Source organism: Haliotis rubra, unplaced genomic scaffold (assembly GCF_003918875.1).
Source record: "Haliotis rubra isolate DU_JTF1 unplaced genomic scaffold, ASM391887v1 Scf381, whole genome shotgun sequence".
Taxonomy (NCBI): domain Eukaryota; kingdom Metazoa; phylum Mollusca; class Gastropoda; order Lepetellida; family Haliotidae; genus Haliotis; species Haliotis rubra.
The window spans coordinates 238053-265075 of record NW_025767059.1 but is presented as its reverse complement, the minus strand read 5'-3'; the positions used below and the strand labels follow the sequence as shown (position 1 = coordinate 265075).

At 38.5% G+C, this 27023-nt stretch overlaps 3 protein-coding genes and 1 long non-coding RNA gene across 4 annotated transcripts in view; 3 read left to right on the top strand and 1 right to left on the bottom strand.

The window, feature by feature from the left end:
• The window catches only part of LOC124286379 (cyclin-dependent kinase 17-like), a 93160-nt gene extending 88931 nt beyond the window's left edge, over positions 1 to 4229 (top strand). The window contains 4 exon segments of the mRNA XM_046722741.1: positions 287 to 319; positions 321 to 378; positions 725 to 802; positions 1844 to 4229. Coding sequence (XP_046578697.1) covers positions 287 to 319; positions 321 to 378; positions 725 to 802; positions 1844 to 1875 — 201 coding nt within the window. The 3' untranslated portion in view covers positions 1876 to 4229.
• A 50-nt stretch (positions 4230 to 4279) lies between these two features.
• LOC124286382 lies at positions 4280 to 9082 on the top strand. Its single transcript, XR_006901024.1, has 2 exons — positions 4280 to 4324; positions 7870 to 9082. It is a non-coding gene; the product is annotated as an uncharacterized LOC124286382 (long non-coding RNA).
• Positions 9083 to 12485: 3403 nt separating this feature from the next.
• On the bottom strand, positions 12486 to 16552 carry LOC124286381 (U6 snRNA-associated Sm-like protein LSm8). Its single transcript, XM_046722743.1, has 4 exons — positions 16450 to 16552; positions 15979 to 16019; positions 14733 to 14860; positions 12486 to 12955 (listed from the first exon to the last, which is right to left on the bottom strand). Exons 1-4 carry the CDS (start codon positions 16478 to 16480, stop codon positions 12865 to 12867), a joined length of 291 nt encoding a protein of 96 aa, XP_046578699.1. The 5' UTR covers positions 16481 to 16552; the 3' UTR covers positions 12486 to 12864.
• A 198-nt stretch (positions 16553 to 16750) lies between these two features.
• LOC124286380 (39S ribosomal protein L2, mitochondrial-like) lies at positions 16751 to 26207 on the top strand. The gene is made up of 5 exons (XM_046722742.1): positions 16751 to 16790; positions 22262 to 22393; positions 23277 to 23398; positions 24693 to 24941; positions 25708 to 26207. Exons 2-5 carry the CDS (start codon positions 22299 to 22301, stop codon positions 26118 to 26120), a joined length of 879 nt encoding a protein of 292 aa, XP_046578698.1. The 5' UTR covers positions 16751 to 16790; positions 22262 to 22298; the 3' UTR covers positions 26121 to 26207.
• Positions 26208 to 27023: the final 816 nt, after the last annotated feature.

Below are 27023 nucleotides of genomic sequence, written 5' to 3'. Positions count from 1 at the left end.
GTCTAATTCTTAGAAAACTCACTTCACTAACTGAAAAGCCATGACTGAATATTTCTTAAAGACTCCAGGAAGTTTATGTTCATGATATATTCGTCTTCACTTTAAAGTAACAAGTTGCATCATGTTATTCATATCTGCAATAACAACCTGGATAGGAAAATCTGAAAAATTACGCTAACCAATTTTTTTTCGATGATGTTCGTTGGTAATGAATCAATCATCAATTGTGAGATTTCAACCAATTCCCAACACTACTACTTACTGTGTGATGTCTGTGTTTGTCCAGTACGAGGGGAAGAGCAGGATATCGGCCGCCCAGGGGGATGAAGCAGCCATTCTTCACATCCTTCGGCCCTTCAATACTGCGACTGCCTGACAGTAAGTCACCTGCTTAGATCATTTCTGAGATGATCTTGTCTTGCACTTAATATCTAATAAGCAGTCTAGTAAAAAATAATTTGGTCAAGTATCTGTAAGCTTTCCTTAAATTGACAAATTGATAAAAATGATGTCACGGTTGGGGCCAGTCGACTCAAAGTGTGAACTCAAACTGTTGATCTATATATACTTCAACAAGCAGCAAAAATGCAGCAATAGTATTTTATTAGTTTGTCTGATGTAAAATAAGGACATTTCTTTGAATGAATAACCATATATTTTAAGTGTTGAATTGGACTCCATGTCAAAGACACAGTGCTGTAGCGTCTGAATGTTGTGCTTGCAGCTGTTTCCATATTCACAATACCAGGAGTATCTCTACATCGGGACCCCGGGATGAGGTCATCGTCCGTAGCAACATCAGGTCGGTATAGCCAGCACTGAATGTTTGTTTGTTGTACATAAATGATAATGCGACAAACAAACAAACAAACAAAGCAAACTAGTGTTGAATGTCAAGTTTTTACTTCTTGTATATTTACTCATGTACATGCATTCATGTGCATTATTTTTTCATGCATGCCTGCGGAATTTTACATACTGATTCAGGGCTCCAGATAAGGGCTGTATGGGCGTATGTACGGATAAAATATATGCACGATACGGTAGGAAATAATTTAGAAAATGTAGCAGATACGCACCACAGCAATGGTGTACGGTCTTAGAATCATTTACAGACTGAACTTTTTTTGTTTTATTGTTTTTCCTACCTGTTTACACAAGAGTAGCAATGTTGTGGTGCATATATGAAATGAAACAGAAGCTTTTGATAGTCCATTTAATTCTATTCTGTAATCAAAATGTACTCTAAGTTTTTCCAGTACTCCTATATTGAAAAAATAAGGAGTACGTACTCCTGATGTTGAAAAATTATCTGGAGCCCTGCTGATTTTAAGGCGGCGACATAGCATTGTAGAAAACAACACCTGAAGTCTAGCATGATTTGATTTCAAATGAAAGGATTCTTTCTATGCATGTGAAGTGGTTCATTCCATATCACTTTATAGAGAAGGTAGATGAATTAGCCTTGACTTTTAAAGGAGGTGCCTTATAAATGGGTTGCACTATACGCAGCTATATATGGTACCAATGTTAAAATACATTGACATGTACTTGTGTGCATTTGACCAGGTTATTATTAGATATTTATCCTCTCAGTTTCATTATATTTCAGTGGTGTATTCTTTGTTTGATAGGGGCGGTGGGGTAGCCTAGTGGTTAAAGCGTTGGCTCGTCAAGCCAAAGACCCAGGTTCGATTCCCCACATGGGCACAATGTGTGAAGCCCATTTCTGGTGTCCCCCGCCGTGATGTTGCTGGAATATTGCAAAAAGCGGCGTAAAACCAAACTCAGTCAGTCAGTCTTTGTTTGATATGTTTTGTAATGAAAGTTACGTCCCTTTCAGGCAACCGTCGCCGCCAAAGTATGCTGTTCTGATGAAACACAAACTTAGACAATGGAATAATCAACACTACCAGGTGCTCATGGGTACAAGGAGAGACCCCTGGAGGTGAGCTGCTCAAGGGGGGTAATCCATGCCCCGACAGAGCACGAGTCCCGCCCGGAGTTGTAGGCCCTGAACTGAGCATGATGGACAACTGCAGAAAAAACAGAGATCAAATCTGATCGATGATGAACAATTACATCAGCTGAGATCATAAGGAAATATGAACGCAAAAAATGACGAGGAGAAACGCCATATAATGGGGTATTCCTGGTTGAGGCTGCAGGAAGGACATCATGGTCCTAACAACTACCAAGATGTAATATTTGTGTATTTATTTTGTCTCTATTTTAATGTAATTTATTTATTTTGCTAAAAAATTCAACCACAGCATCAAGTGGTTTCTTTAGAAAAAACATAATGGCGTAAGACTTCTGCAGGCAGAATGTGTTGGGTGTGGGACTTGTATGATCGTATCACTGTGTATTTGTGCAGATAGTTCACATAAGTAGGCGTCTAAAGGCTTGCTTATTGATGACTAGTATTTAGGCAGATAGCATGTGTGATCATGTGATTTTCAGACAGAACTAACGCTACTGTGCTTTGCTGTATTTTTGTTGAAGTCATTATAAATCTAAGGGTGATAATGTTTTCGATACAACACTAAATGTTAAGGTCAAGGTCATAAGGTTACAGGGGTCGACGTTATATTTTTATATTTTCACGTTGTTATCGGTCGGGTATCAAAAATGGAAACTAATGTGTGAAAAAGAACAAAATTTAACCATGTATTAAGACATTTTACAACAGAAATATATCAAAGCACAGCAGAATAGTCAGATTATTGAACGATGTTTGTTAGGAATGGGACTTTAGTAGCCATATCCTCAGGTCTTAAATATTCAGATATACAATATTTAGAAACACTTTTTTGTAAAGGCATTTATGTACATGCTCTATTTTCATCTGATGTCATGTTTTAAGCTGTCATTGTATGTCCTTGCCATGCTGTTTTAATGTCAATGTACAAAAATGTTCATTTATGGCTCAAAGAGCTAATACATACCAGTGTATCAGAACAGTCATCAGTCAGGGGCCATGGAGGGATACGGTGAAAAACTGGCTTTAATAGAATCGGTTTTCTGAGTTGATATTCTGGCTTGAATGGCTGAATCAAATGATGTCTGAAAATTGATACTAATTAAACATTATGAGAGAATATTCAAGCACAAAAGCTTGAACAAACAACAATGGATATGGAGATATTTATATACTAGTAGGTTATAGGCATATGAATGCATTGATGTATTGACTAGTGGCATATGTAAGACTATTGATCTAGGAGAAGGGTTAAATTGGTCGAAGGATTGGAAAAATTATACCTGGTTAATGAAATGAATACAGTCAAAACAGTTGTCTATTTGTTTGCTTAAGGAAAAATGTGCAAGTGGTATAGGATTGAAAACAGCTAAAACATGAAAGCATTATATATCGTTAACATTTTGGTTCAATTATTGTACAATTTATACTTGTGTATTGTCGGTTTTCATCAAGTTTTCGATGACACAGGTTCATTTGACAGAACTTACAGTTAATGCAATAAATGCTTTAGTTACCAATATACTTGAACTAGAAGTGCTTTTGAAAATTTAGTGAACGTTTGTTAGTTATGTTTAGTTCATGAGTGATTGCTAGTTAATTTTGGGAATGGTCAGTTTGGGGATCAGGAAAAGTGCCAAAATACTGCCAATATGGAAAAATGGCATCAGGCATAAACGTCTCTGTGAATTAGTCTAGTTGAGTGTGTTCTTACGTTCTACACAAGCAGCAGTGGTTTTTGTTCCAATAAGATTTCAACTATTTTAAAAGTAAAATGTGAATTGAACTTTGTAAGTTAAATTATGCATATTTTTCGTATTGACAAAACCAAGCCTAGGGTGATGTTGCCCAGTATTGATCGATCTGGCGGAAGACTTTCAGGAATCATTATTTAATTTCAGTTTGTGTGTTATTATGTTCATTGTGCTCTCATTTCCATTTCGTATTGCAACATATACACGTATACACTTCTCATATACACTTCTCATATATACATTTTATTGATAAATCATGATCTAATTAATTTGTACATTTACTCACCTGTACAAATAAAAGAAAATATACCTTTTAATTTGATATATGACTTGATCTTACATACCCCATGACAGGTTGAAGGAAGCTGAAGTCAAGACAGGGTCAGTGTTTTGGAGAGAAAGGGATTATATTTCTTAACAGTGTGGGGCGGTTGGGTAGCCTAGTGGTTAAAGCATTGGCTCGTCACGCTGAAGACCCGGGTTCGATTCCCCACATGGGCACAATGTGTTCAGCCCATTTCTGGTGTCCCCCGCCATGATATTGCTGGAATATTGCTAAAAGCGGCGTAAAACTAAACTAAGTCAGTCAGTCTTAACAGTGTTGCAGTAGAGTGCCTTTGCATTTTACCCTCAGAATTTCAGTCTTTAGAACATAGCTCTCAAATGAAGTTGAGTGATCTTTAAATTTGTTTGGGTAATCTGTGAATGAAATAGAATATTTAGCATAGGTTTCAAATGAACAATTCAGAGGTATCAAATCAATGAAATTATTCCTAAACAAATTATGATAGTACATTTATCACTGCATTTGTTACTGTACATGTAACCGCCGCCATATAGCTGGGATATTGCTGAGTGCGGCGTTAGACAACAATCAAACCTACATGTACGGGATGACTGGGTCGGTTTTGTGAGAAAGGCATTTATATTACAGTTATTTATTCAGCTAGATATGTACAAAAGTGGATTTTAATAAATGTAAGTAACTGAAACACGGCCCAATTTATTGAAGTATTTTTCCACACCACACAGGGGAAGGCTCAAAGTTCAGATTTGGTGTTACTCCGATCTGTGTGCACTTACAACCATATATTTTTATGATATATTCTATTTTTGTAGGAGAGTGCCTCAAAACCCTGAATTTATAAGTCATGAAAGGGGATGAGTTGGCAGAATGGCCCGGTGCCTAAAGCATCGCAATTCACTGTTCAGTTACTTCCCTTGATCTGCCAGGATCTGCATGTCAGGGCTTTGAATCTCATTATAGCTCAGATTATGAGGTTTAGGATCCATGTCTGTGCTGGTGCCTACCCCAAGTTCTAAGAATAAATTTTTGTAACTTTGCGCCTTCTCCCGACATTAATCTGTTAAGATGTGATATGATCAGATATTGTTGAAACCTAGGTTAATGAGAGTCACTTATTCACTGGACCTAATGTTTTCCAGATGCTTGGCGATATCATTAGGAGTGTGATATTTTTCTTACTCAAAATCCTGCTTTGTTTTGGTTTCAGCTTCCTTCAAAAGTTACCCACAGAATGTTTAGAAATGTTGAGGTGCTTGGACTGTGATAATGTTTACAACTATTGATCTTTTAGTACCACTCTCAATGGAGGGTGTTTAATCATGTCTTAAGATAATCATCTCATTTTCATTTTTGTTTGGACCAAGACTAACAACTTAACAGACAGTGATACAGCTAGAAGAAGGTGGAAATTCCAACATGGATCGTTCAGACTCGTTCCACAAGGTGATGTTAGCGCTATGATTGTCGTAGATCCATGACGAAGTACGGGATATACGATCGCTTAGAGCTAAGTTTGCTCCATGGAACAAGGTCTCGTTCCACATGATATTGACGAATGTAAATTGTGTAAGACAAGCGTTATAAGGGTCCTAGCATAACATTGGGACCTCATTAGGATACATTACCATGTCAAGAAACATTGATAAGTTATCAGGAAGTTCATAACATAGAGACACATGTCACCATTTTTTAGATGATCATTTCAGATTTCATTAAGGTTCATGAGGTTTTAAGTCTGTGCTTTTACTGCACTGATGGATAGTGGCCCTTTCAATGATACAGGGTTCAAATAACAGAAAAGTAATGTAGATATGTAACTGGCTGACTAGTGTGAACTGAATGTGCTAAGGGGATTTTCTTACATGTCACACACAAAATGGAAGATGCAGAGTTGGGCCGTGAACGATACCTTACCTTTCCATAGTTTTTCAAATTGTATTTTTTTTATTTTTACCCAAATTTATGAATATCACAGGGAATGCAACTATAAAATTTCATTTATTCAGAATAAACATTAAAGTGGACCCAAAATGGACCCAAAAATGTCCAATGAAATACTTTTTGAAACTGAATTTGTACTGTGGAAAAGGTTATATTATTATGTAGTAAGATGACACTCATTGCCAAACAAGCAAACATATCATGGTGCTTAATATGCTCTAGATGGAGTGACATTAGTTATGTCTGTAAGTGCTACTATTTTCATAGGATTGTTTTAACAATAAGGGCTAAGCAAATGGCAAACGAGATTAATGTAGTAGTATTTTCTTGCTGTCGATATATTATTTACCATCCGTAACTGATTTTGAAATGAAACCTTGTTTAGATAGTCACATTACCAGGTATTATATTTGAAGGCAACATTTTTAGGAAAAATTATTTTCATTGTACAAAAAAATCTTTCATTTTCCTTATTTCGAGTGAGACAAATTGGATTAGTTTTTTGGGTTCAATTCCCAGAAATGTGGATCTAGATGGCTACTGAATGTCAACAAGGATTTATTCTCATAGACTGCTATACAGCTGGATTATTGCTGAGTGCGGCGTAAAACTAAACTCACTAAAAACTATTCTCATACGTTCATGGCGAGTGGTATCGCAGCTTTAAATCTAAAGATGTACATTTGCAAATTTCTACCAATCATGATGCAGTTAAGAAGGGTAAGATACTATATGGATGACAACTTATTTATTACATCATGATGCGACATTTCGGTAAAGATTCTTGTACCGTTGTCAAGCAAGAGAGTCACAAATCTACCGAAACGCTGCATCATTATATAACAAAGAAGTTGTCATCCGTATAGTATCCTACCTTTCTTATTACTCATCAACTTCTAAAATGCCAATCAAACATCATGATACATTTGTTGGGGACAAATATTTCAAGGACACACAAAGAATGATTTTGGGCCAATTTCTTAACTTTTCATACATTTCATTATAGTTTTTCATGAAAATGATATGCAATGTCTTTCCCTTGATGAGTATTCATTGTCTATGAAACATTTGTTGGAAGATCATTTGAATTTCACACACAATTAGTTGTCTGCCGATGTAATCCATAGTGTGAGATCTTGTCATGTGAGATATGATGTGCTCACTGTGGATAGAATGAATGTTGACTCATTATCCGATGGTCAGAAGTATATTTTTCTTGAAGTAAACTTGACTAAATTCAGTCGTGTGTTTACATCAGACTCCAACATTTTCTCAATATGAACCAGAATTGTGAAAAAATGCACCCTCAAGCAGAGATGGAATGAAAGCCAAAATATTATATTCATCAATAAGAAAAGGATTTGGGAGCTATTACTTACTGATGATACAGTTTAACAGATGTGACCCATGGCAGGTTAGCGTCTTGGAGAAACTTTTCTGTCATTTCTGACAGGGAACTTCTAGCAGCGAAATTACTAGATGCATGACTGCCACACCGGTCCCTACAGTCACACCGCCGTGATATTGCTGGAATATTGTTAAAAGCGGTGTTAAACTAAACTCACTCATTCACCTACAATCAGATACGTGAAGCCATCTGTAACAAACCCAGTTCAAATCTCCAGACATGTCTGTGACTTAAACCACTAGTCTAAGGCTAGAGGCTAGTAAATTTTCTTTGGTCAAGCAAATTTATTAATCATGAATTTAGCTTACAAAAATATCTACATTGACTCTTAAAGTCTACGGAAAATGATATCATTTTACATGTTTAGTCCCGTACATTGACAGGTTTCGGCAGAGACTGTTCATATACATAATAAACTGAATATAGCACCATTACCAAAGTCTGTGAGTGTTGATGATGATTGCAGTATCTTATTAAGTTGTACCTCATAAGTTAATGATCCCATCTGCTTCATGATAGCTTTGGTTTATCTTGAGTTTTCACTGAAAATTGGATCCAACATTTAAGTCCAACGCCAAATAACTACCAGCCACTGGTCCTATTCATCTCCATCTTCTGTTTCCGACTTTTCATTTCATGTACAGCTGGAGGCATTGTTTGCTCAAGCGTCGCCACAAAATCAACATTGTCTCATGTGTCTTGACATAACTAGCTTTATGTGTTGAAAGTGTCATGAGATGAAGGTAGTTTAATTAACTTTTGTTTCTTGTTCAACTGCAGCATCGGTTGAACTTTCTGCTTATTTCCCATCCTCACATATCAACTGTGTCATATCTCCATTGTGTTATACTAAGTACCTTGATCCATATATTACCAAAGTTTCATTTTGGAAGTCACCATTGTAATTTCTCTCATCTATATCAACATGGAAATTTCTCTCGTAACACATTGTATTCGAGATTACCCTTTCTCAGTAAAGTACCGACTCTACTAACGTCTCGTACTTGTGTTGAGTTAGTCCCGTTTGGGTACAGAATCTGTACCTGATTGAGAAAGTTTAATCCCAAACATAACGTGTTACATTTGACCACTTTCTAAATGTCATTTGCTGTTTTCATAGAAATGTCTCATTCCTTGTATTTTGATTGGACACTTATTTTTAGCATCATGTTATTTGAATCAGGTTTAGTGCGAAACTATGGTAGTGAATTGGTCCAGGGTGTTTAATGTAACAAAATGGCTGTGTGATACCATGGATAATTGTCGATGATATTTCTTTGTTGTGTGTAAACATAATGAAATAACACTGAGCTTCAGATGGATCATGTATGCTCAACATTCTGAATCTCTTCAACAGGAGGAGGATGGCTTTCAAGCCCAGCATCTTAATTTGAACATTTTAATTAATAAGATCAAACCCAAATCTAACAATCAAACTGTCAATTTTGTAAAAATGTGAAATATCTCTTTTTTTCAAGCTTGTATTTCTTATCAAGAGAAGACCATCTGTATATAAGGCTTTTGTACATTCTCACACAAGTGATAAGCGACATGCCTTTGTGGATATTGCTAGACGCCCTGTAGCTGGCGTGACTAGTACTCTACACTGTGAATACACTGTACTGTAGGTGCTAGTGTAAGCTTGCCTGCGACATGGGCATCAGATTCCTCATATAAATGTTTAATATGTACGCTTGTCTTTGTTTTTTGTTTGTTTGAGAGTGTTTGGGAGTGAGAAATACTGATGAAAACGACCTGTGAAGATACAAGTGAGAATTGATCTTAAGTAGCCCATCCTTGTCATAAGAGGCGACTAATAGTATCGGGTGGTCAGTCTCACTGACTTGGTTGACACGTCATTGTATCCCAATTACGTAGAACGATGCTCATGCTGTTGAACACTGGATTGTCTGGTCCAGACTCGATTATTTACAGACCGCCGACATATAGCTGGGATATTGCCGAGTGCGTCCAACAAACCAACCAACCAGTCCATACTGTCAGGGTACAGTCACGTGCTAAGAAGCCAGTCACGAATCTGTTCATGTTTTTAGTCATCAGGGTTATGACCAGTTTAGTTTTACGCCGCTTTTAGCAATATTCCAGCAATATCCCCAAAATTTGAGTGACACTGCGAACAAACCTTTATCTTTGTTGACAATGGCAAGCTCGGATGTAACGGCGGCTTAGCTGATTGGCTACTGTGAGAATGCGGAGCCAGCAAAGGGAGGTAATAAAATTATCGGGCCAAGCCGTGGATGCATAGTGGAGATTGATCATAACGATACTATACCCTGGAGATTATCGAGGATGGTTACCCAGGAGCAGTTCTAAAACTCTGCATTTGGGTAGCCTAGTGGTTAAAGCATTCACTTGTCATGCCAGTGTTCACAAATGGTGTTTCAAAGTAACAAGACATTGGGTCCTGCAAGTTTCAGATGTTTGTCTGACCCATTGAAAATTCACAGGACCCATAGAATAAAATTAAACACACATTTCAGATTTTACATTTCTTATAATTGGCATGGAAATTCTTAACATTCGTAAGATTTATAAACAGCAAACAAGTGTTACATGTCACATATAACATCTTCAAAGTCATTGTGAAATATACAGTCAGACACTGGGGCCGCGGGTTGTAGACTTCTATCAGACCATCGGCGAATCTGCCGTCAGAGGGTCAGACGCTCTTCGTGAACACCGTCATGCTGAAGCCCAGGATTGAATTCCCCATATGGGTTTTGGGTTTGAAGCCCATTCTTGTGTCCTCTGCCCCGATATTGCTTAGAGCAGCTTAAGACCATACTCAAACAACATCCTATTGGGGAGCATTCATTTAAGCATGATGCAACATGCACCAGTCTGTGACAACAAAGATACCTTGTACTTTGACATGGTCAAATACTCTGTTATGTCTGTGCCAGTGATTGAAATAACGGCATGCCCGCCTACCCAAGGCTGGCAACGTTCGTGTCAGGCCGCCTGAGAAATATCTGCAAGCCCGATTGATATTTTTAAATACCTCCCTTTTGGAAGCATAGTATGAATAACACGCAAGAAGATAGATTTGGGGAATTGCAAGTTCAACAGGCTCTTTACTAATGTCACAGGCTGGGGATGTCTGAGTATTTAATTTCATGCTTGTTGTTTTTAATTTGCTGAATTAATTCACATTTGAAACAATGATAAATGCAATTTATGAGTCAAAAGTGAGGACAGGCAACATTTATTGGTCACCTGCCCGACTGTCTAGTTGAGTTATTCAATCACTGGTCTGTGCCAACAATGGCCATGCAACTGTTGAAAGACTGATATTCAAAAACAGTGTTTTGTTTCGTTTGTTGTTTAATGCCGCACTCAGCAATATTTCAACTATATGGCGGCAGTCTGTAAACAATCGAGTCTGAACTAGACAATCCTGTGATCAGCATCGCTCTAAACAATTGAGATACCATGAAGTATTGACCATGTCAGCATGCCTGACAACCAGATCCCATTAGTCACCTCTTACAACAAGCGTTGGTTGCTGAAGACCGGTTCTAACCTGGATCTTTACAGATCGGAGCCATGGAGACGTGATGACGTGCTATTGGTCCAGTCTGATTGGTTTACGATACAAAGGTTGCTGGGGACATATACTTTAACTAAAATCAGAACGATACAATACATAAGTTTTAAAACAAATACAGAAAACAAGTCCTTCTGTACAATGTTTAATGACCATGAAGTTGAGTGTACAATAATGGCTGAAATGAGAATGATACTTTCATATTATGATGAATGACCTCCAGATCAAGAATTTGGGGATGGAATATTGTAAACAATTCTTAAAACCTACTGACAACCTTTTACCACTCCAAGGACCTCTAAACAAATTCTTCATCACTGTAAAAATATTTGGTCTAATTTTGACGACTTTACGTTGATATTCTCACAAAGACATAAAATGAAAAGATCTTGATCATTCTTTAGGCCAGACCAATTTTATTTCTTGTTTTATGGATCTGCGGTCAAATTTTTTCAAGAATAAGAAAATTAAAAATGAATTTTCCCCACTTAAAAAATAAAATCCTCATGATGTTATTGTCCAAAAATGTAAACTTACCCCCCAAAACATTCATAAAGTGCCAAAAATAAAATACTTGTAGTATTTTAAAGGAATATTACTTTGACTGGTGATTTTAATTTTTTTATTTTTTCCCTCCTGCCTTTAGGTTTTCTGAGGACAAAAATCTGTAAAACAAGAAATAAAATTGGTCTGGCCTTAAGGTGTATTTTAAAGACAAAATATATTTTATGTGGATGATAGAGGTTCTTCAAGAGAAAATGGTATTTGTATTGGAAGGGGGATGGGGAGTCATGAAAATTTGAAACATAAACTTCAGGTACAACAAAATCCTTTGACAAACCTCCACCACCCAAAGTTCCATGTAAATCTGCCAAGTTGTATGTTCACAAAATATCAAGTGATAGGCACCAGACACAATGAGGTGTCTTCTTTGTAAGTGGAACACCTGTCTGTATTGATACCTCTGGTTTCAAGGCAGAAGGGTAGCCTAGAGGTTAAAGCGTTCGCTTGTCAAACTGAAGTACATTGTGTGAAGCCCATTTCTGGTGCTACCCGCCTTGATATTGCTGGAATATTGCTAAAAGCGGCGTAAAACCATACTCACTCACCTGGATTCACAAAATAGAAAGTTGGACTTATCACCGTTTTCAACAGTGGTTCCCATTCAATTTGTCAGCTTGATGGGGATAAAATCATGATGCATAAATGCTGGTCTTAGGCATTTTACAGAAAATCTACAAAAATCATCACACCGAGTCTGAGATTCGAATCACTGCCTTGCCTAACAGACACAACTCTGCACAGACCAGTGCTTCAAAGGGACCAAGTGAAACTAATTACATATGCCCATCATACAAAGCCATACAGATTCCCTGGCCCGATATTTCTGATTACTGATCCAGTTTGGCAACAGGTCAAGGATCATCTGGCCAGTGAGAATTTTAAAAAGATTTCAAGCACTGCATCCGATCCCTTTCAAAGTGAGGTCAACATGACAACTTATGACATTGAATGTAGATCTTTAAAACATTTCCTCACTTTTATTTACATAGAATCGTAATTTAATAACAGATCAAACATTATCTATTTCATAGTAACCATGTTACAGAGAAGTAGACAGTTTTCACATAAATGGTAAAATTTTGCTAATCACTATTTCATCTAAAAAAGTGTTGTCCTCAAGTATCATCTTAAACAAGTTCCACTTTCATTATTCAGCTCTTGCTGATGCAACATTGCCTCTTGTCTGGAGGTTTCAGCTGAGACTCAGTAGTAATGTTCAGCATGTGACAGTGGGAATCACAGTCTGCAGAACAAGGCCAAATTGTTCATTCAGTACATGCTGTGGACTGAGTCTGATGTCCACCAATTGGCTAACGTAAACACAGGTTCCTGCTCCACTGGTCAGTGAACCACAGAGTTAAGGGGCTCAGCTTTGATGTTGTTGAAGTCCATAGCAGAGTCTGTGTCATCATCTATTTCACCAATCACAGCTCTGAAAGACAGTACTGTCAGTATGCAAAATTGTACACACACTTAATACATGAACATGCCAAAAATATTAGAAAAATAAGTTTAAAAATATTAAAAACAGTTGTCTATGTATGCGAAATATCTTTAGCTATGGAGAAGATACATGCGGGACAACACATCATTTCCTGTTGAGTATTCACATTATCTTTCATCAGAGGTACAGATAAGCTACCGGTACGTATCTGCGTAAATTACGCAAATATTTATATGCGATAACTCAATTCCTATAAAGCCTATTGCACACTTGAAGTTTTGTAAAAACGCAATAAATTTGATCTTACATCGTACACACAAAAAAATAGATAAAATAACTAAGGTATATTGAGAGGTTCTATTTCAGCACATAAACTTGACAACTTGCAGTCTTTCTTATCGTTTTCATATTATAGATCAAATGTAAATAACAAACACATAAACCAACATTTAAACTTCATTATATTTTTTACAATTAATGAAAAATGGCAAAATACCCAATTGAGTTTGAATAAGGTGGGTACAATATAATTGGTTACTCAAAAGAAAATTTGGATACCCAATTGAGATGAACACAAGCGAGTACATAACTCAATGACCCAGAAAGTTATCTGTAGCTCTGCTTTCATATTGGGTACCTGTAGTTAACACTGAGCTTAGAAAATATGTTAACAGCCTCGGTTCCAATTTATTTACAAATAGTTCTGTTTAAAATGTTGTTTCAGGAAACTGGTATCTGTTCATATGGTGTGAAGTCTGTCACATGTTCTAGACACACACACAATGATACACAAGTCTAAGTTACAAGAAATCATTCCTGTGCATTTGTCTCTTCAGTGAGGTGAGGTGAATATTGGGTTTAACGTCGTGCTTGAGAATATTTCACTCATATGACGATGTGCATGTGTGTGTGTATGTGTATGTGCGGCTGCTTGTACTAGCCCAGACTGAAGCTGGTTTTATAGTGCTAGCCCACTGAGATACCATGCCGCAGTGAAGCATGAATATCCCACTCAGACCCATTATACTGACTCCGAGCCGACCAGTCCTTGTTGTACGCATTAATGCCGAGAGCCAGACAGGGACCAACAAGTACCATATTTTAACGTCTTTTGGGCGGACGCTCTAACCACTACACCACGGAGGCGGTACTGTCTCTTCAGTAGAGCTCTAACCACTACACCACGGAGGCGGTACTGTCTCTTCAGTAGAGCTTTAACCACTACACCACGGAGGCGGTACTGTCTCTTCAGTAGAGCTCTAACCACTACACCACGGAGGCGGTACTGTCTCTTCAGTAGAGCTCTAACCACTACACCACGGAGGCGGTACAGTCTCTTCAGTAGAGCTCTAACCACTACACCACGGAGGCGGTACAGTCTCTTCAGTAGAGCTCTAACCTACACCACGGAGGCGGTACTGTCTCTTCCACTACACCACGGAGGCGGTACTGTCTCTTCAGTAGAGCTCTAACCACTACACCACGGAGGCGGTACAGTCTCTTCAGTAGAGCTCTAACCACTACACCACGGAGGCGGTACTGTCTCTTCAGTAGAGCTCTAACCACTACACCACGGAGGCGGTACTGTCTCTTCAGTAGAGCTCAAGCAAAAACAGTGAAATGGCTAACATGTTTTTTAATTGTTTTCCTGCACTATCCACTCAAGAACTTCCATATCTGTTGACTAATGTTGCTCTAACTTGCATATTTTACACAACTGTACAGCAAACCTGGAACTGTTTTGAGTCAAATTTGAGCAACTTACACATTATCTCCCCTGACGATGTAGAGGCCAAGGACTACCTGTTCCATCCCTTGTGACATGCTGAACACACGCTCGTGACTCTCGTCTAGGATCAGGTTGATAGTCTGGTCAAAACCTTTAAGAGTTCCCTGTATGGATAGATGAACCCAGAATATAGATCTGTATTCAAATAACGCGCCACAGAATGTAACCATGGTAACAGATAGTATGGATCTTATCTTGTAGATAACCAAGTGATGTGTGATTATCAAAAGAAAACTAACCGCTATGGTTAAGATGAAATTCAAAGTGTTATTTGTCATCTTTGACATGTCTGAGTCATCAATCAATAAATGGACATGGCAGATTATATGTCTAGGCACTGAATCTCCAGTTCCCTCATGAAGCAAGAGAATACTTATAAAATCTTTTGAGATAGAGCAATTAAAACATCATCGGGGTCCTAGTATTTTCAAGTATCTACTCAAATGATGCCATTTGCTTACTATGGTTATGAAGGACATATTTAAAATGTTTGGTCCAGAAAACTGAACACTTTTAAACAAATGAGTCAGCATTTCTCTGCTCAAAAATACTCTCTGCTCATGGTTCAGGGGACTTCGAACTAGTATCTATCCATATGTGCCACATGTAACATATGCTCACAACAGTGATACAATGGCAAATAAATGAGATTTAGCACTTTTACGCAATATTCACTGCAGTAGAGTTTATGTACATGTGATGCCCGTATTTGATAAGTAAATAAAAATATGTGATGACAAAGACATCCGTAAGCTGAATTGACAACATAGGATAATTATACTTCTTGATCTAGAATGTTATTATACTTTTCCATATGATATATTTTCGGAAAGAGTTCCTTCCGTTCCCCCATTTCTTTATTCTGTAGATTAACAGAGGTAACAGTTCGATCCTATAATTAATGTTTGGGTTTTTAGTTATTTTTGTGAGTTCGCTAGTAATTGTTGTCTTAGGTTTTGTTGATAATTTTAGTATATATCAATATATAAATATTATTTGGGATGGGGGAATGGGAAGAACTCTTACCACATTTTCATACATATTTGTAAGCAAGCAACTCAAATCATATGGGTTATTTTTGTGAACAGTTTACACAAAATATGAAGTGATCTGACGAATTCTGAAAACTCTATGTAAAGGTCACATTTGTCCTCTTTAGGCCATGCTACTACATGTACTATGGACTGGGCAGGTAGCCTGTGACTAACTGAAAGATTCTTACCACAATGATTCGACCATCAGCTGTCACCACAGATACTGTTTCTGAGAAAGGTTGTCAAGGAAATAACCACAAATTTGTCATTCATTAATGTACACAAGAAACAATTACACAATAAAGGACTAAAATGTATACGTATGATTAAAGGTCCATTTCTTTACTAGTTCAAAACGAGCAGGCTCAACACGATTATGAAGACGAATATAAACAAATTACGTGTAACTTCAACATGTTTCTACTGAAACCTTTAGTTGCATGGGAAAAAAATGGAACAAATATCATCATTTCTTACTGCTTAGTGACTGTTAGAGACACGTATACAATCAGGAACTATGTGGTGATGATAAGATTTTCAAATATTCATTGAGCGAAAACTGGAGGACTGAAACATCTGTAGTATGATAATGAACTATGACTGGTGATTCTTCATCAGCATCATAACCACAGCGGCATTAATAAAAGTACAAAGGATACTATTAACATAGCTCTCTAATGCAGATGCCATGATGTGACAATTTAAAATATGAAGAGGATTCGCCTGATATAGCCACGATCCAAGCACGTTGGTATAACTTCCGGTTTCAGGGAGCATCTATTTTCACTAAATATTTAACACACCACTGTCGCTTAATCACATGCTTAATACATACAATGTAATAATGTGTAGCACATAATTTGATACAAAAATAGCATACTTTTTTAGGATTCGGTCATTTTCACAAAACACTAATTCGTGTTCCCCATAGCATTTATACATTTGCTATGGCCCCTGTCCCATCTCAAAGATGGCGGCGTCCTTCTGAAGCAAGGTGGAGGTGAGGAGAGCACATTTCATCAAATACCTTATGTCTGTAGGCTTATATATGGCAGGACTTGCCTGTACATGCAATTACTTATCCTGTTAGCATTTTGTGCAATGTGGTGCTCGATTCTCAACAGATTATAGATTTTTCAGTCTATTAAGTAAACTGACTGATCTCTGCATGATTTAGTTGTCAAATAATACATGCAGATATTTCTAAAGATCAGGTATTCATTTCCCTCCAACATGTCTGTGTTATGTTAAGTGATCGACAGTATCCTTGACACTACTGCTGAAGGGGTCGTTGTCCACACAGATACTACTGAGATGTGTACCCCGAACATGTTTCTGTACTTGTGCAGGTATTGGCATACAACCTGCGATACGATACATCACATTGCTAAAATTTTAGTCACGACAATATATTGCCAAAGTATTGTGCACTGAAGCTGCGATACGATACAAATTCCGCCGTTGTCCACACAGGTACTACTGAGATGTGTGGTGTAGTAGTTAGAGGTCCGCCCCGAGAGCGGAAGGTCGTGGGTTCGATCCCCGACCGCGTCATACCAAAAGACTTTAAAATATGGTACTTGTTGGTCCCTGCCTGGTGCTCGGTATTAATGGGTACAACAAGGACTGGTTGGCTCGGAGTCAGTATAATGTGTCTGAATAGGGTATTCATGCTTCACTGCGGTATGGTATCTCAGTGGGCTAGCAGTAGCACTATAAAACCAGCTTCAGTCTGGGCTAGTACAAGCAGCCGCACATACACACGCATGCACGTCATCATATGAGCGAAATATTCTCAAGCACGACGTAAAACTCAATTTCACCTCACCTCACCTCACAAATCCCGATGTAAGGGTGGAGATACAAAAGGTATCACAATACTAACTATAATACACCTTAAGATCAAAACAAAACCATTTTAAAGTATTTCATCAAATTCCGCCAGTGTTCTTTCAATGCTCATTTGGAAACGGGATAATTAAGTTTATTCACAGACTTTGTGAATGTTAATATCATGCGAACGCTATGTCTGACACAGTTCTTGACGCAAGAATTTCCAAGAAAACGTTTACTTATGAAGGGAAAATATGTAAGCATATACATGTATTTAGTCATCAAACAAAAGTAAGTCTTTTCTATCGACAGATATCGCGATTCGGCAATATTCAAAATTAAACATCGATGTATCGTGGCCCATTTGAAGTATCGTATTGGGATATTCGACAATGTAAAACTTTGAATCGATTCACTGTATCGATGAATCGTCACACCACTATATCTGTACCCCAAACAGAGGACGAGTCCATATTCTTCCACAACCCAAAACTGAAACTGCAGGTAGTTATACCCATTCAACTGATTGAGCGTGATATTGTGCATCATGAAATATTTGTTACTGTGTATGCTTGTTTCTTATATAACGCAATCAAATGCATCTAAAATAACAGTATAACAGTTCCATGATCAAGAAAATGGTAGAGTGTGGATTGGACCTGTGCTAACATACGTTTCTGTAATCTGTATTCAGATTTTGGCTAGTACCTGGGGTACATATCTGTATTGTCCGTGCCGACGACTCCTTCAGCGATACTACTGTTACACAACAGCCAGCAGATTAACTGTGATGTCTTCCCTTGATCATGTTTCTGGCATAGTCTTTTATGTTTTGTGACAATTGTATACTGTTTGAGTAATGTCAAAATACCATTACTATTAAGACTTAAACTTAATTCTCGTTGTCTGTAATCTACTGTCTACTGACACACGAGGAGATAACGAGGAAAACATCATGAAAAACAGTATATTACTTTTTTGATTGGCATTCTAATTGTTTGATCAGCATTCTAGAAGTTTTAGCTTGATAACGGTGTAAGAATCTACATCGAAATGTCGCACTATACAATAAACAAGGAGGTATCATTCATACAGTTGTATGTTTATTTTCAAACGGTATATTGTCATGAACTTTCCTTCATCAGGAAACAACGAGGTATTGTCCATGTTGGGTAACATCACATTGATGAAATGAAGCAAACTCGCTTATTTATCAGCTTTTGTGTTGTTTCAAGTCCTTAACTATTGCAGCATTCAAATCTACCAGACATAACCACTCTTTTCAATGAAATAAACTGTGAAATACATCTTAGAAACCTGGAGAACATAGGCATTTTTTTACAAGGGTTTATTGCTATTAAACATCATATATGTACCTTTTCAAGTAACTAGAGAAGAAATAACATGCAGAATTTAACAGCTGATATTAAATTTACCTTTAAGTTAGTTATTCCTCCTACATCTAATTGGCAGATACAAGGGGGGATTCAGGGGGTTCAAACACCCCACCCACCCTTTGAAAATTCCTGGATCCGCCTTTGCATCTGATTGCTTTTAAATTCTGATAATATATTTGAAAAATAATCCCATGGGAATCAACCTTGCATCTATCATCTAATCAGTTGCAATATACATACCAGTCATAGTATGAATGAAAAGATTTACCACTGTGTCACTGGGAAGATATTTCTATCAGTTAGGCCTAAAAAAAAATGTTGTGGTTCCGATTACCTGACCGACCCTTGAATTCTGGTGCCGACCCTACTTTTTTAGACGGAATGAATAAAATAAGCTTTCAGATACCATTGTTTTTTCCCCGCACCGACAGACATCGGTCATTCTGATAGAGAAAGTCGATATAATGGCTGCAAGCTTGATTGAAAAAACAATTACACATTGATAAATGTGTTATTTAAGTTTGTACTTTACTTCTAAAAATATGTTTTAAAAAAAATAATTCTACCTACCTACCTACCCTAAATTTTAAAGAGGTGTAATCGAAACCACGACATTTTTTTTATTTGGCCTTAGTGATATGAGCCATCACATGTGTTAATATATTGAGCTATTTGTTACGAAGTTGTGATACATATCTTCCTAAAACAGAAGTAAATTAACTCAAATTGTTGAAAATCTATTTTTGCACCCTATCAAACTGTCTGTCAGTGACACTCTATCTCACAGCTGAACATAGGTGTGGCTATTTTGAATTCCATTTCACAAAACAGGAAAACATGTTTTCGATGATAACATAGTCTGTAGGTTTGTTTATGGGTCCAGGACAAACGAAGCTGAACTATTCTTGCAGTCGTTATAGTGTTCAGGAACTCCAGCTCTCCAGTGTACAGGTTTACATGATGTTTACTGTTAAACAAAAACAAAACAAAAAATTAAAATGACAAAATTGTTGTGATGTTTTAAGTTTAATTGGATCATTAAAGGTATGGGCAAACTTATTTTTACAAATTCACACCTAAATTCTGTCTGGTGCCCTTTGTTACCCTTCGGAAAAATTTCATTTCTATCCTGGATCTATCCTTAATTTATCGTTAGTGGGTGAGTTTAATTTTATGCTGCTTTTAACATTTTTGCAGCAAGATCACAGACGGGGACACCAGAAATGGGCTTCACACATTGTTCCCATGTGGTGAATTGAACCCGGGTCTTCGGCGTGATAAATAAACGCCTTAACCACTAGGCTACCCCACCGCCCCATTTGTATAGCGCTGATATCCAGCTCAGCTGCTCAAAGGCGCTTTGTTTTTCCCTCGTTCACTGGATGTCAATCTCAATGGCCCATTGTATTGTCAATCTCAACTCCCCGGGGAGCATTCAACTTTTGCAGCCACTAGGCCACCGAGTTATTGTGGCATTGCCATCCTTATGAGGTACCCAATTACAGCTGGGTGGACTGGGACACATAGTCACTGTACTTTATCCAAGTTTACTGCTCGTTGCTGTACCTGCAACTGGGTGTTTGCACGTATTCATGTGGCCACCATCTGGTCATATACCAACAGATTCGTGGGTTCTTTTAAGTGCACAGGGTTGTGTACTGTACACTAGGGGTTGTGACAACACTGAAAGAGTCTGCACACAAACTTGACTCAAGGTTTTTACACCCGGTCGCAGGTGGACACGATCCCGTCATATCAAGCTCGCTGGATCACTAGCCTGGCGCTTTAGCCAGTTCGCCCACCGCGATGCGGTATCAGTTCAAGGTTGGCCGTCTGGATCAACCCTCCCAGCAGATTAGTGAAGGGAAGACAATTTGACAAAGATTGTCCATTGAATTAGTGTTGTATGTGATATTAAACCTGTTTCATCTCCCCACTTTATAAAAATGAATTTTTTGTGCTGAGATAAATCCTACAGCTTGTATCATGTGTAAACAGAGATAACTGCTTAAGTATCTGTCAGATACCATTTATCACACAAGTCTTTTCAAAATGCCCAAAGTGAGATACAGTCAAATCTCGATGAGTCGAATGCCGGTGTCTCGAATATTATGCATAACTCGAAATACCTGTCGGTCCCGACCATTCCCTGTTATAGTTGTCATCATTTGAATACCGGTTACACGAATTCGTCTCATAAATACACACGATGACTCGAAAAGGAAAGTTGGTCCCATGAGATTCAAACAACAGCAATCTTGTATACATAAGCCGAAGTCAGCCAATGAGAAGTTGATTGGTGTAGCAAACTGATCCAATTAACAAACCAGCGCGGCTCACACCTTTCCGCCATTGACGGGTGAGTTCAATTACGGAAATCACTGTCTGTGCTAATCAGACTGGAACTGATAAGGTGCCCCTAATAGTGATTTGGAAATCATTAGATAAACAAATGCTTAGGCGGAGGAATTAGGACTGGATCATCTTTTTTTCTACCCTCAAAGACATACCTATGTCTCGAATACATGGATAAGGCGAAATTATTACTTGGTCCCTAGCGATTCGACCCATTGAGACGTGACTGTAGATATATTCAGAACAACAAGTTGTAAGATAAATGCTGTCCGACAGGCACAAGGGCAGTAATCTGTTTCTCACACACCCATAAATCAACCTGCTACAACATCCAGTCGACATATATCTTGTCTCCTCTTGTCAAAGTGGCGTATTAATACATAATATATATTATGGTCATTTGAGACGTTATTCGGGCAACTAGTCACTACTCATACCTAGGGTGACCCTCCACACACGTTTCCGTCAAAGCTGTCAATTATCCAAGACTTTAATAAGACTCGGACTTGAAATTCCATCTCGCATGTAGGTGCAATACCAATTTTTTACATGGGTTTCACATCCACAGTGGTGTATCGTACGTAAGTGAGTTTGAGCAATGCACAACTAAATAATCACTTGAAATAGTCCTGTCATAATCTGACCCGATCACAGAGTGGGATTTCGATCTCACATATATTATTGATACCACTTATCTCACATTTGTTTCTTACCCACAGGGGTGTAACAATTCTCGCTTATTTCAGGTCACCATGGAAACATCCCTTTTCAATCCTGTTGCTCTCTTGCAGTTATTGAAAAAATAACATTCAATTCTGATTCCACGTCAGCAAGTCAGAACATACACCGATATAGGATAAGACTAATATGTTGTAATTATTTTCAGATACACAGTACGTGAGCACCCTAGACTACTCATCACAATGGCAGCGGCAAGGGAGGTGGGCCGATCTGTGGCATGTCTGTCCTCCATGCTGTCCTCCATGTTGAGGATGTCTCCCACAGCTGCTGGTGTGAGGTAGGAATAGTCTGAACCCAGGGTGGGCAGTGGGGTAGCCAAGTGGTTAAAGTGTTCGCTCATCACGCCGAAGACATGGGTTCAATTCCCCACATTGGTGTGAAGCTCATTTTTTGTGTCCCCCCACCGTGATATTGCTGGAATATTGCTAAAAGCGGCATAAAACCAAACTCTCTCACTCACAGAACATAGAATCAATTTGGATCATGGAATAATACCGTTAATAAACATGGCACAAACATTTCAATGTTATGAAACAATATTTTTATTTTTTACTGGTGAATAGATTCCAGGGTCATGGCTGATTTCTGTTTAATATTTTACTTATTGTGAACATAATTCAATATTGCTGTATGAAGTAATTTAGAGTGTAAATGTATTAGTTTATTGTATCACGTATATCAAAGCATAAAAGGTGAGTTTTTCATACCGAGAATTAGAGGGGTTTGAAGGAAGGTCATCTTACACATGGGGCATAAGATCTCACATTTTCCTGACCCACGATGTCAAAGGGTGGCTGGTAGCTACTTTTGTGTGACAGTAGAGCTTCACATTTCATTCTGGTATGTAAGCTTCCATTGTATGTAAGACGGTGGGGTAGCCTAGTGGTTAAAGCACTTGCTCGCTGTGGTGAAGACCTGGGTTCGATTCCCCACATGGGTACAATGTGTGAAGCCCATTTCTGGTGTCCCCACCGTGAAATTGTTGGAATATTGCTAAAAGCAGTGTAAAACCAAACTTGCTCACTCCATTGTACATGAATTCCTTGTTCATACATGTTCATTTCTTTCCATGTAGTGATTCCTATTTTATCCTGTACCACATCTGTATAGGTCCTGGAGATTAAGTGTCAGCTTGTGACTCAGTGTTATTTTATTTGCAGGAATATCACCACCAGCACCAGTTTAAATGGCAAGATGAAGTTTATCAATCAAGGCATCGACCTCAATAAGTACACATTGAAACCATTGCCTTTAACCAAGTCTGGAGGCCGTGATTCAAGTGGTGAGAACAACCTACATAGAATGTTTGACATGAATATGAAATTGAGGTATATGAATGTCAGTGAAATCAAGGTATACAGTATCAAGTTTTGTCATGGTGACGTGACATAAATATGCAGCACTAGGACCCTTATTCTCGAGACGTTCGTAGCCCTAAGAATTCTTAACTATGATCGTAGCCAATGTGTTAAGAATGGGCTTAAGAAGTTCTTAGGGCTACGAACTTTTCGAGAACAGCTAGCCAGCAGTTTATATCCATTTATATAGTTATGGAAGTGGGCATCCTGTGCTTTCAGCCATAACTGCTAAAGATATGTTTGCTCTTGCATCTTAATCTCAGCTCGAGGTACGGGTGGTCGAGTCCTCTAATGTGTTTCAGTTCACTGTGCAGATACCCATGAAGATGGGTTAGAATTGGTCTTCAGCAATCCATGCTTGTCGTAAGAGATGACTAACAGGATCGAATGGTCAGGCTCACTGACTTGGTTAACACATGTCACCGTATCCCAAATGAATAGATCGATGCTCATGCAGTTGATCACTGGATTGTCTGGTCCAGACTTGATTATTTACAGACCGCTGCCGTATAGGTGGAATATTGCTAAGTGTGGCGTTAAACAACAAACCAAACATCACTGTGCAGAGTTGTCACTGCCCTGTGTGAATTCTAAGATTGTGGGTTTTCATTCCATGCTCTTTACCCAGAGTATCATTATAGGTGAGTCAGTGCCATACCCACTGGGAATCATCTGTGACCTGTATGACTTCAGGGTCTCTTCCCAGACTAAGCTGACACACCACATTATTGCTGAGATACTGTTCAAAGTGGAGTTAAGCACAACTCACTTACTCCTGTCCTCCAAGCTTATTTCTCTAGGGCGGTGGGGTAGCCTGGTGGTTAAAGCGTTGGCTCGTCATGCTGAAGACCTGGGTTCGAATCCCCACATGGGCACAATGTGTGAAGCCTTTTTCTGGTGTCCCCAACCGTGATATTGCTGGAATATTGCTAAAAGCGGCATAAAACCATACTCACTCACTCCAAGCTTATTTCTCTTGGGCGGTGGGGTAGCCTGGTGGTTAAAGCGTTCGCTTGTCACGCCAAAGACCTGGGTTCGAATCCCCACATGGGCACAATGTGTAAAGCCTGTTTCTGGTGTCCCCCCACTGTGATATTGCTGAAATATTGCTAAAAGCGGCGTAAAACCATACTCACTCACTATTTCTCAAACTGTGAGAAGCTAGGAAAAGTGGGTCAGTTCACTGTTCAGCATTGTTTGTGTGTGTGTGATTCACAGGGAGAATCACCAATCGCCGAGTTGGTGGAGGTGCCAGGCAGAGATACCGAATGGTGGACTTCAAGCGTGTTGGCCCCAAAGACGGACCCCCAGTGGAAGAACAGGTGATGGAAGTGCTGTATGACCCCTGTCGCTCTGCGGATATTGCGGTCGTTGCTGGAGGCAACAAGAAGCGCTACATCCTTGCCTCCCAGAACATGCAGCCAGGGGACATCATCAAAACATCCGGCAAATTGACCAAAATAGCTGGTGAGAACAATGAAACCAGCCACAGGTGCGACATTTATAGGATCAATTTGTATTTATAGGAGCAATTTGTATTTATAAAGGACTTCCAGTCAGTCTGAAAACCAGTGTGTGAAATATGCATTGTGCAGGAAAGCACATGTTAAATCTCTGAACGCTTTTGTAAATCTAGTGTAATAGTGGGTATGTAAGAGAGCTGTCCAATACAGGTATACATAGGGATTGATTCCTTTCCCTGTTTTCTAAACCTTTTTTTACAATTTACATTATTACATTAATTAGGTTTGAGTTCTAATTACTGTGTGTATGAGTGTCTATTTTTTCCCTACTTACATCAAATCCTGTGTGTTAAAGGAGGATACTATTATTAAAAAAGTTTTCAAAATATCTGAATTTTGCTGCTGTTGGAGGTCGAGCTTTTTATTTAACCAAATGTCAAGATTGTAACTCGTCTATCTTTAGGGACCATTCATAATTTATGGCTAGGAAGGGGTGATGATGCTTTTTATGGAGAAGCAAGTACAATGTGAATTAACCACCCACCCACCCCCATCCTATAATGTATGTTCAAAGTAAGTGGAACCCCCTCCCCCCTGCTTGTTCATGTACAAAATCAATGACACTTCCACTAGTAAATGTGTACATAATTGCTAACACACACACACACCCCACCTCCCTAGAACAAAATGGGCTACCCCCCCTGATCACTATGTGTTATACAGTGACTGATAGACTTTCAGGATCATATAGATATCTGTTATTCTTGCAGTGCGAGGTCAAGAAGGCGATGCTCATCCAATTGGAGCTCTCCCCATAGGAACCCTGGTCCACAACTTGGAGATATTTCCAGGACAGGGAGGTATATTTGCCCGGGCAGCAGGCACCAGTGCTCAAATTGTCCGCAAACTCGGCGATCAGTGTGTGTTGCGACTTCCGTCCAAGCGAGAAGTAGCAGTAGCTGCAGACTGCATGGCTACCATTGGCCGGGTGTCCAACGTGGATAACGACAAAAAGATCATTGGTTCAGCCGGACGGGCCAGATGGTTCGGGATTCGACCTAAGAGTGGATTGTGGCATCGGAAAACTGGTTATAATGGTCGTAAGATCAAGCAGCCTAAGGCTCTTAAAGTTTATAATAAACCTCCACAGGAAGGTCCTTCGGTTTATAGATATACGGTGTAATGACGTGTGATTTAGTCAGGTGGCATGGTGTTTGTGTATGTGAGTTCAATGTCATTTGGAAAGATGTTATTAAATATATACGTCAGATGTTTGTTTTCTATTTTTACTATTGAGGATGGACGAGGAATGAGGATGTTTTCACCACTTTGAGCAATATCACAGCAAGGGACACCAGAAATAGACTTCACACATTGTACCCATGTGGAGAATCGAAACCCAGGTCTTTGGCTTGACAAGCAAACAATTTAACCACTAGGTGGAGTTGATGATTATATCTTGGTGTTGGAAAGGTGCATAGGACATTGTAATTTGAGAATATATTTCGAAGTAGTGATTTAGTTGCTTGAAATGTTCTTCTTCTTGATAAAGTACTAGGATAAACTTATCATGTTATAAGCCTGTGTGTTTATGCTTGGACAGGACAACAACTCACTCACTCAACACTTAACTTCAGATCAAACTTTAATCTGTCTTTCATCTTTTCCTATGAAATTTTCTGTTACAAAGAGCCAGGGTCAATTCATGACATATGTAATCATCTTGATACTGAGACAATTTCGGGTTTGTCTTCTGTTCCTACTATATAAACTCACGGGCAAAAGAAACGTCACCAAAATTATGTTTCATTTTTTAACGAACGTTTGTATTTTTTTCAATAAAAACCGGGTTGAAACAACTTGCCCGAATGCAAACAACATACACTACGCATTGAATTGCACGAGATTCATGTAATTTGTGTAAAAATGTTAAATTTGCATGGAATTTTGCGAAATTCCTTCGTAAAAAGCCGTATTTAATTCAGGTATAAAATGTGTAGGGAAATGATGTATTCCATGATCACATCGTATGGTAAAAAGGAAACATGCCAAGGCTAACAGCACAGCAGAGAGAACGAGCTATTGG

Excerpts from the sequence above, each read along its gene's own strand:
- LOC124286381 (XM_046722743.1), bottom strand. The coding sequence starts at position 16,480 with ATGGCATCTGCATTAGAGAGCTATGTTAATA. Across the intron at positions 16,020-16,449 it reads ATTAGAGAGCTATGTTAATA|AAACAGTATCTGTGGTGACA; the intron begins GTATCCTTTGTA and ends AACCTTTCTCAG. Across the intron at positions 12,956-14,732 it reads ATCGTCAGGGGAGATAATGT|AGCTGTGATTGGTGAAATAG; the intron begins GTAAGTTGCTCA and ends ACTGTCTTTCAG.
- LOC124286380 (XM_046722742.1), top strand. The coding sequence starts at position 22,299 with ATGGCAGCGGCAAGGGAGGTGGGCCGATCTGTGGCATGTCTGTCCTCC. Across the intron at positions 23,399-24,692 it reads TGGAGGCCGTGATTCAAGTG|GGAGAATCACCAATCGCCGA; the intron begins GTGAGAACAACC and ends TGTGATTCACAG. Across the intron at positions 24,942-25,707 it reads CAAATTGACCAAAATAGCTG|TGCGAGGTCAAGAAGGCGAT; the intron begins GTGAGAACAATG and ends TTATTCTTGCAG.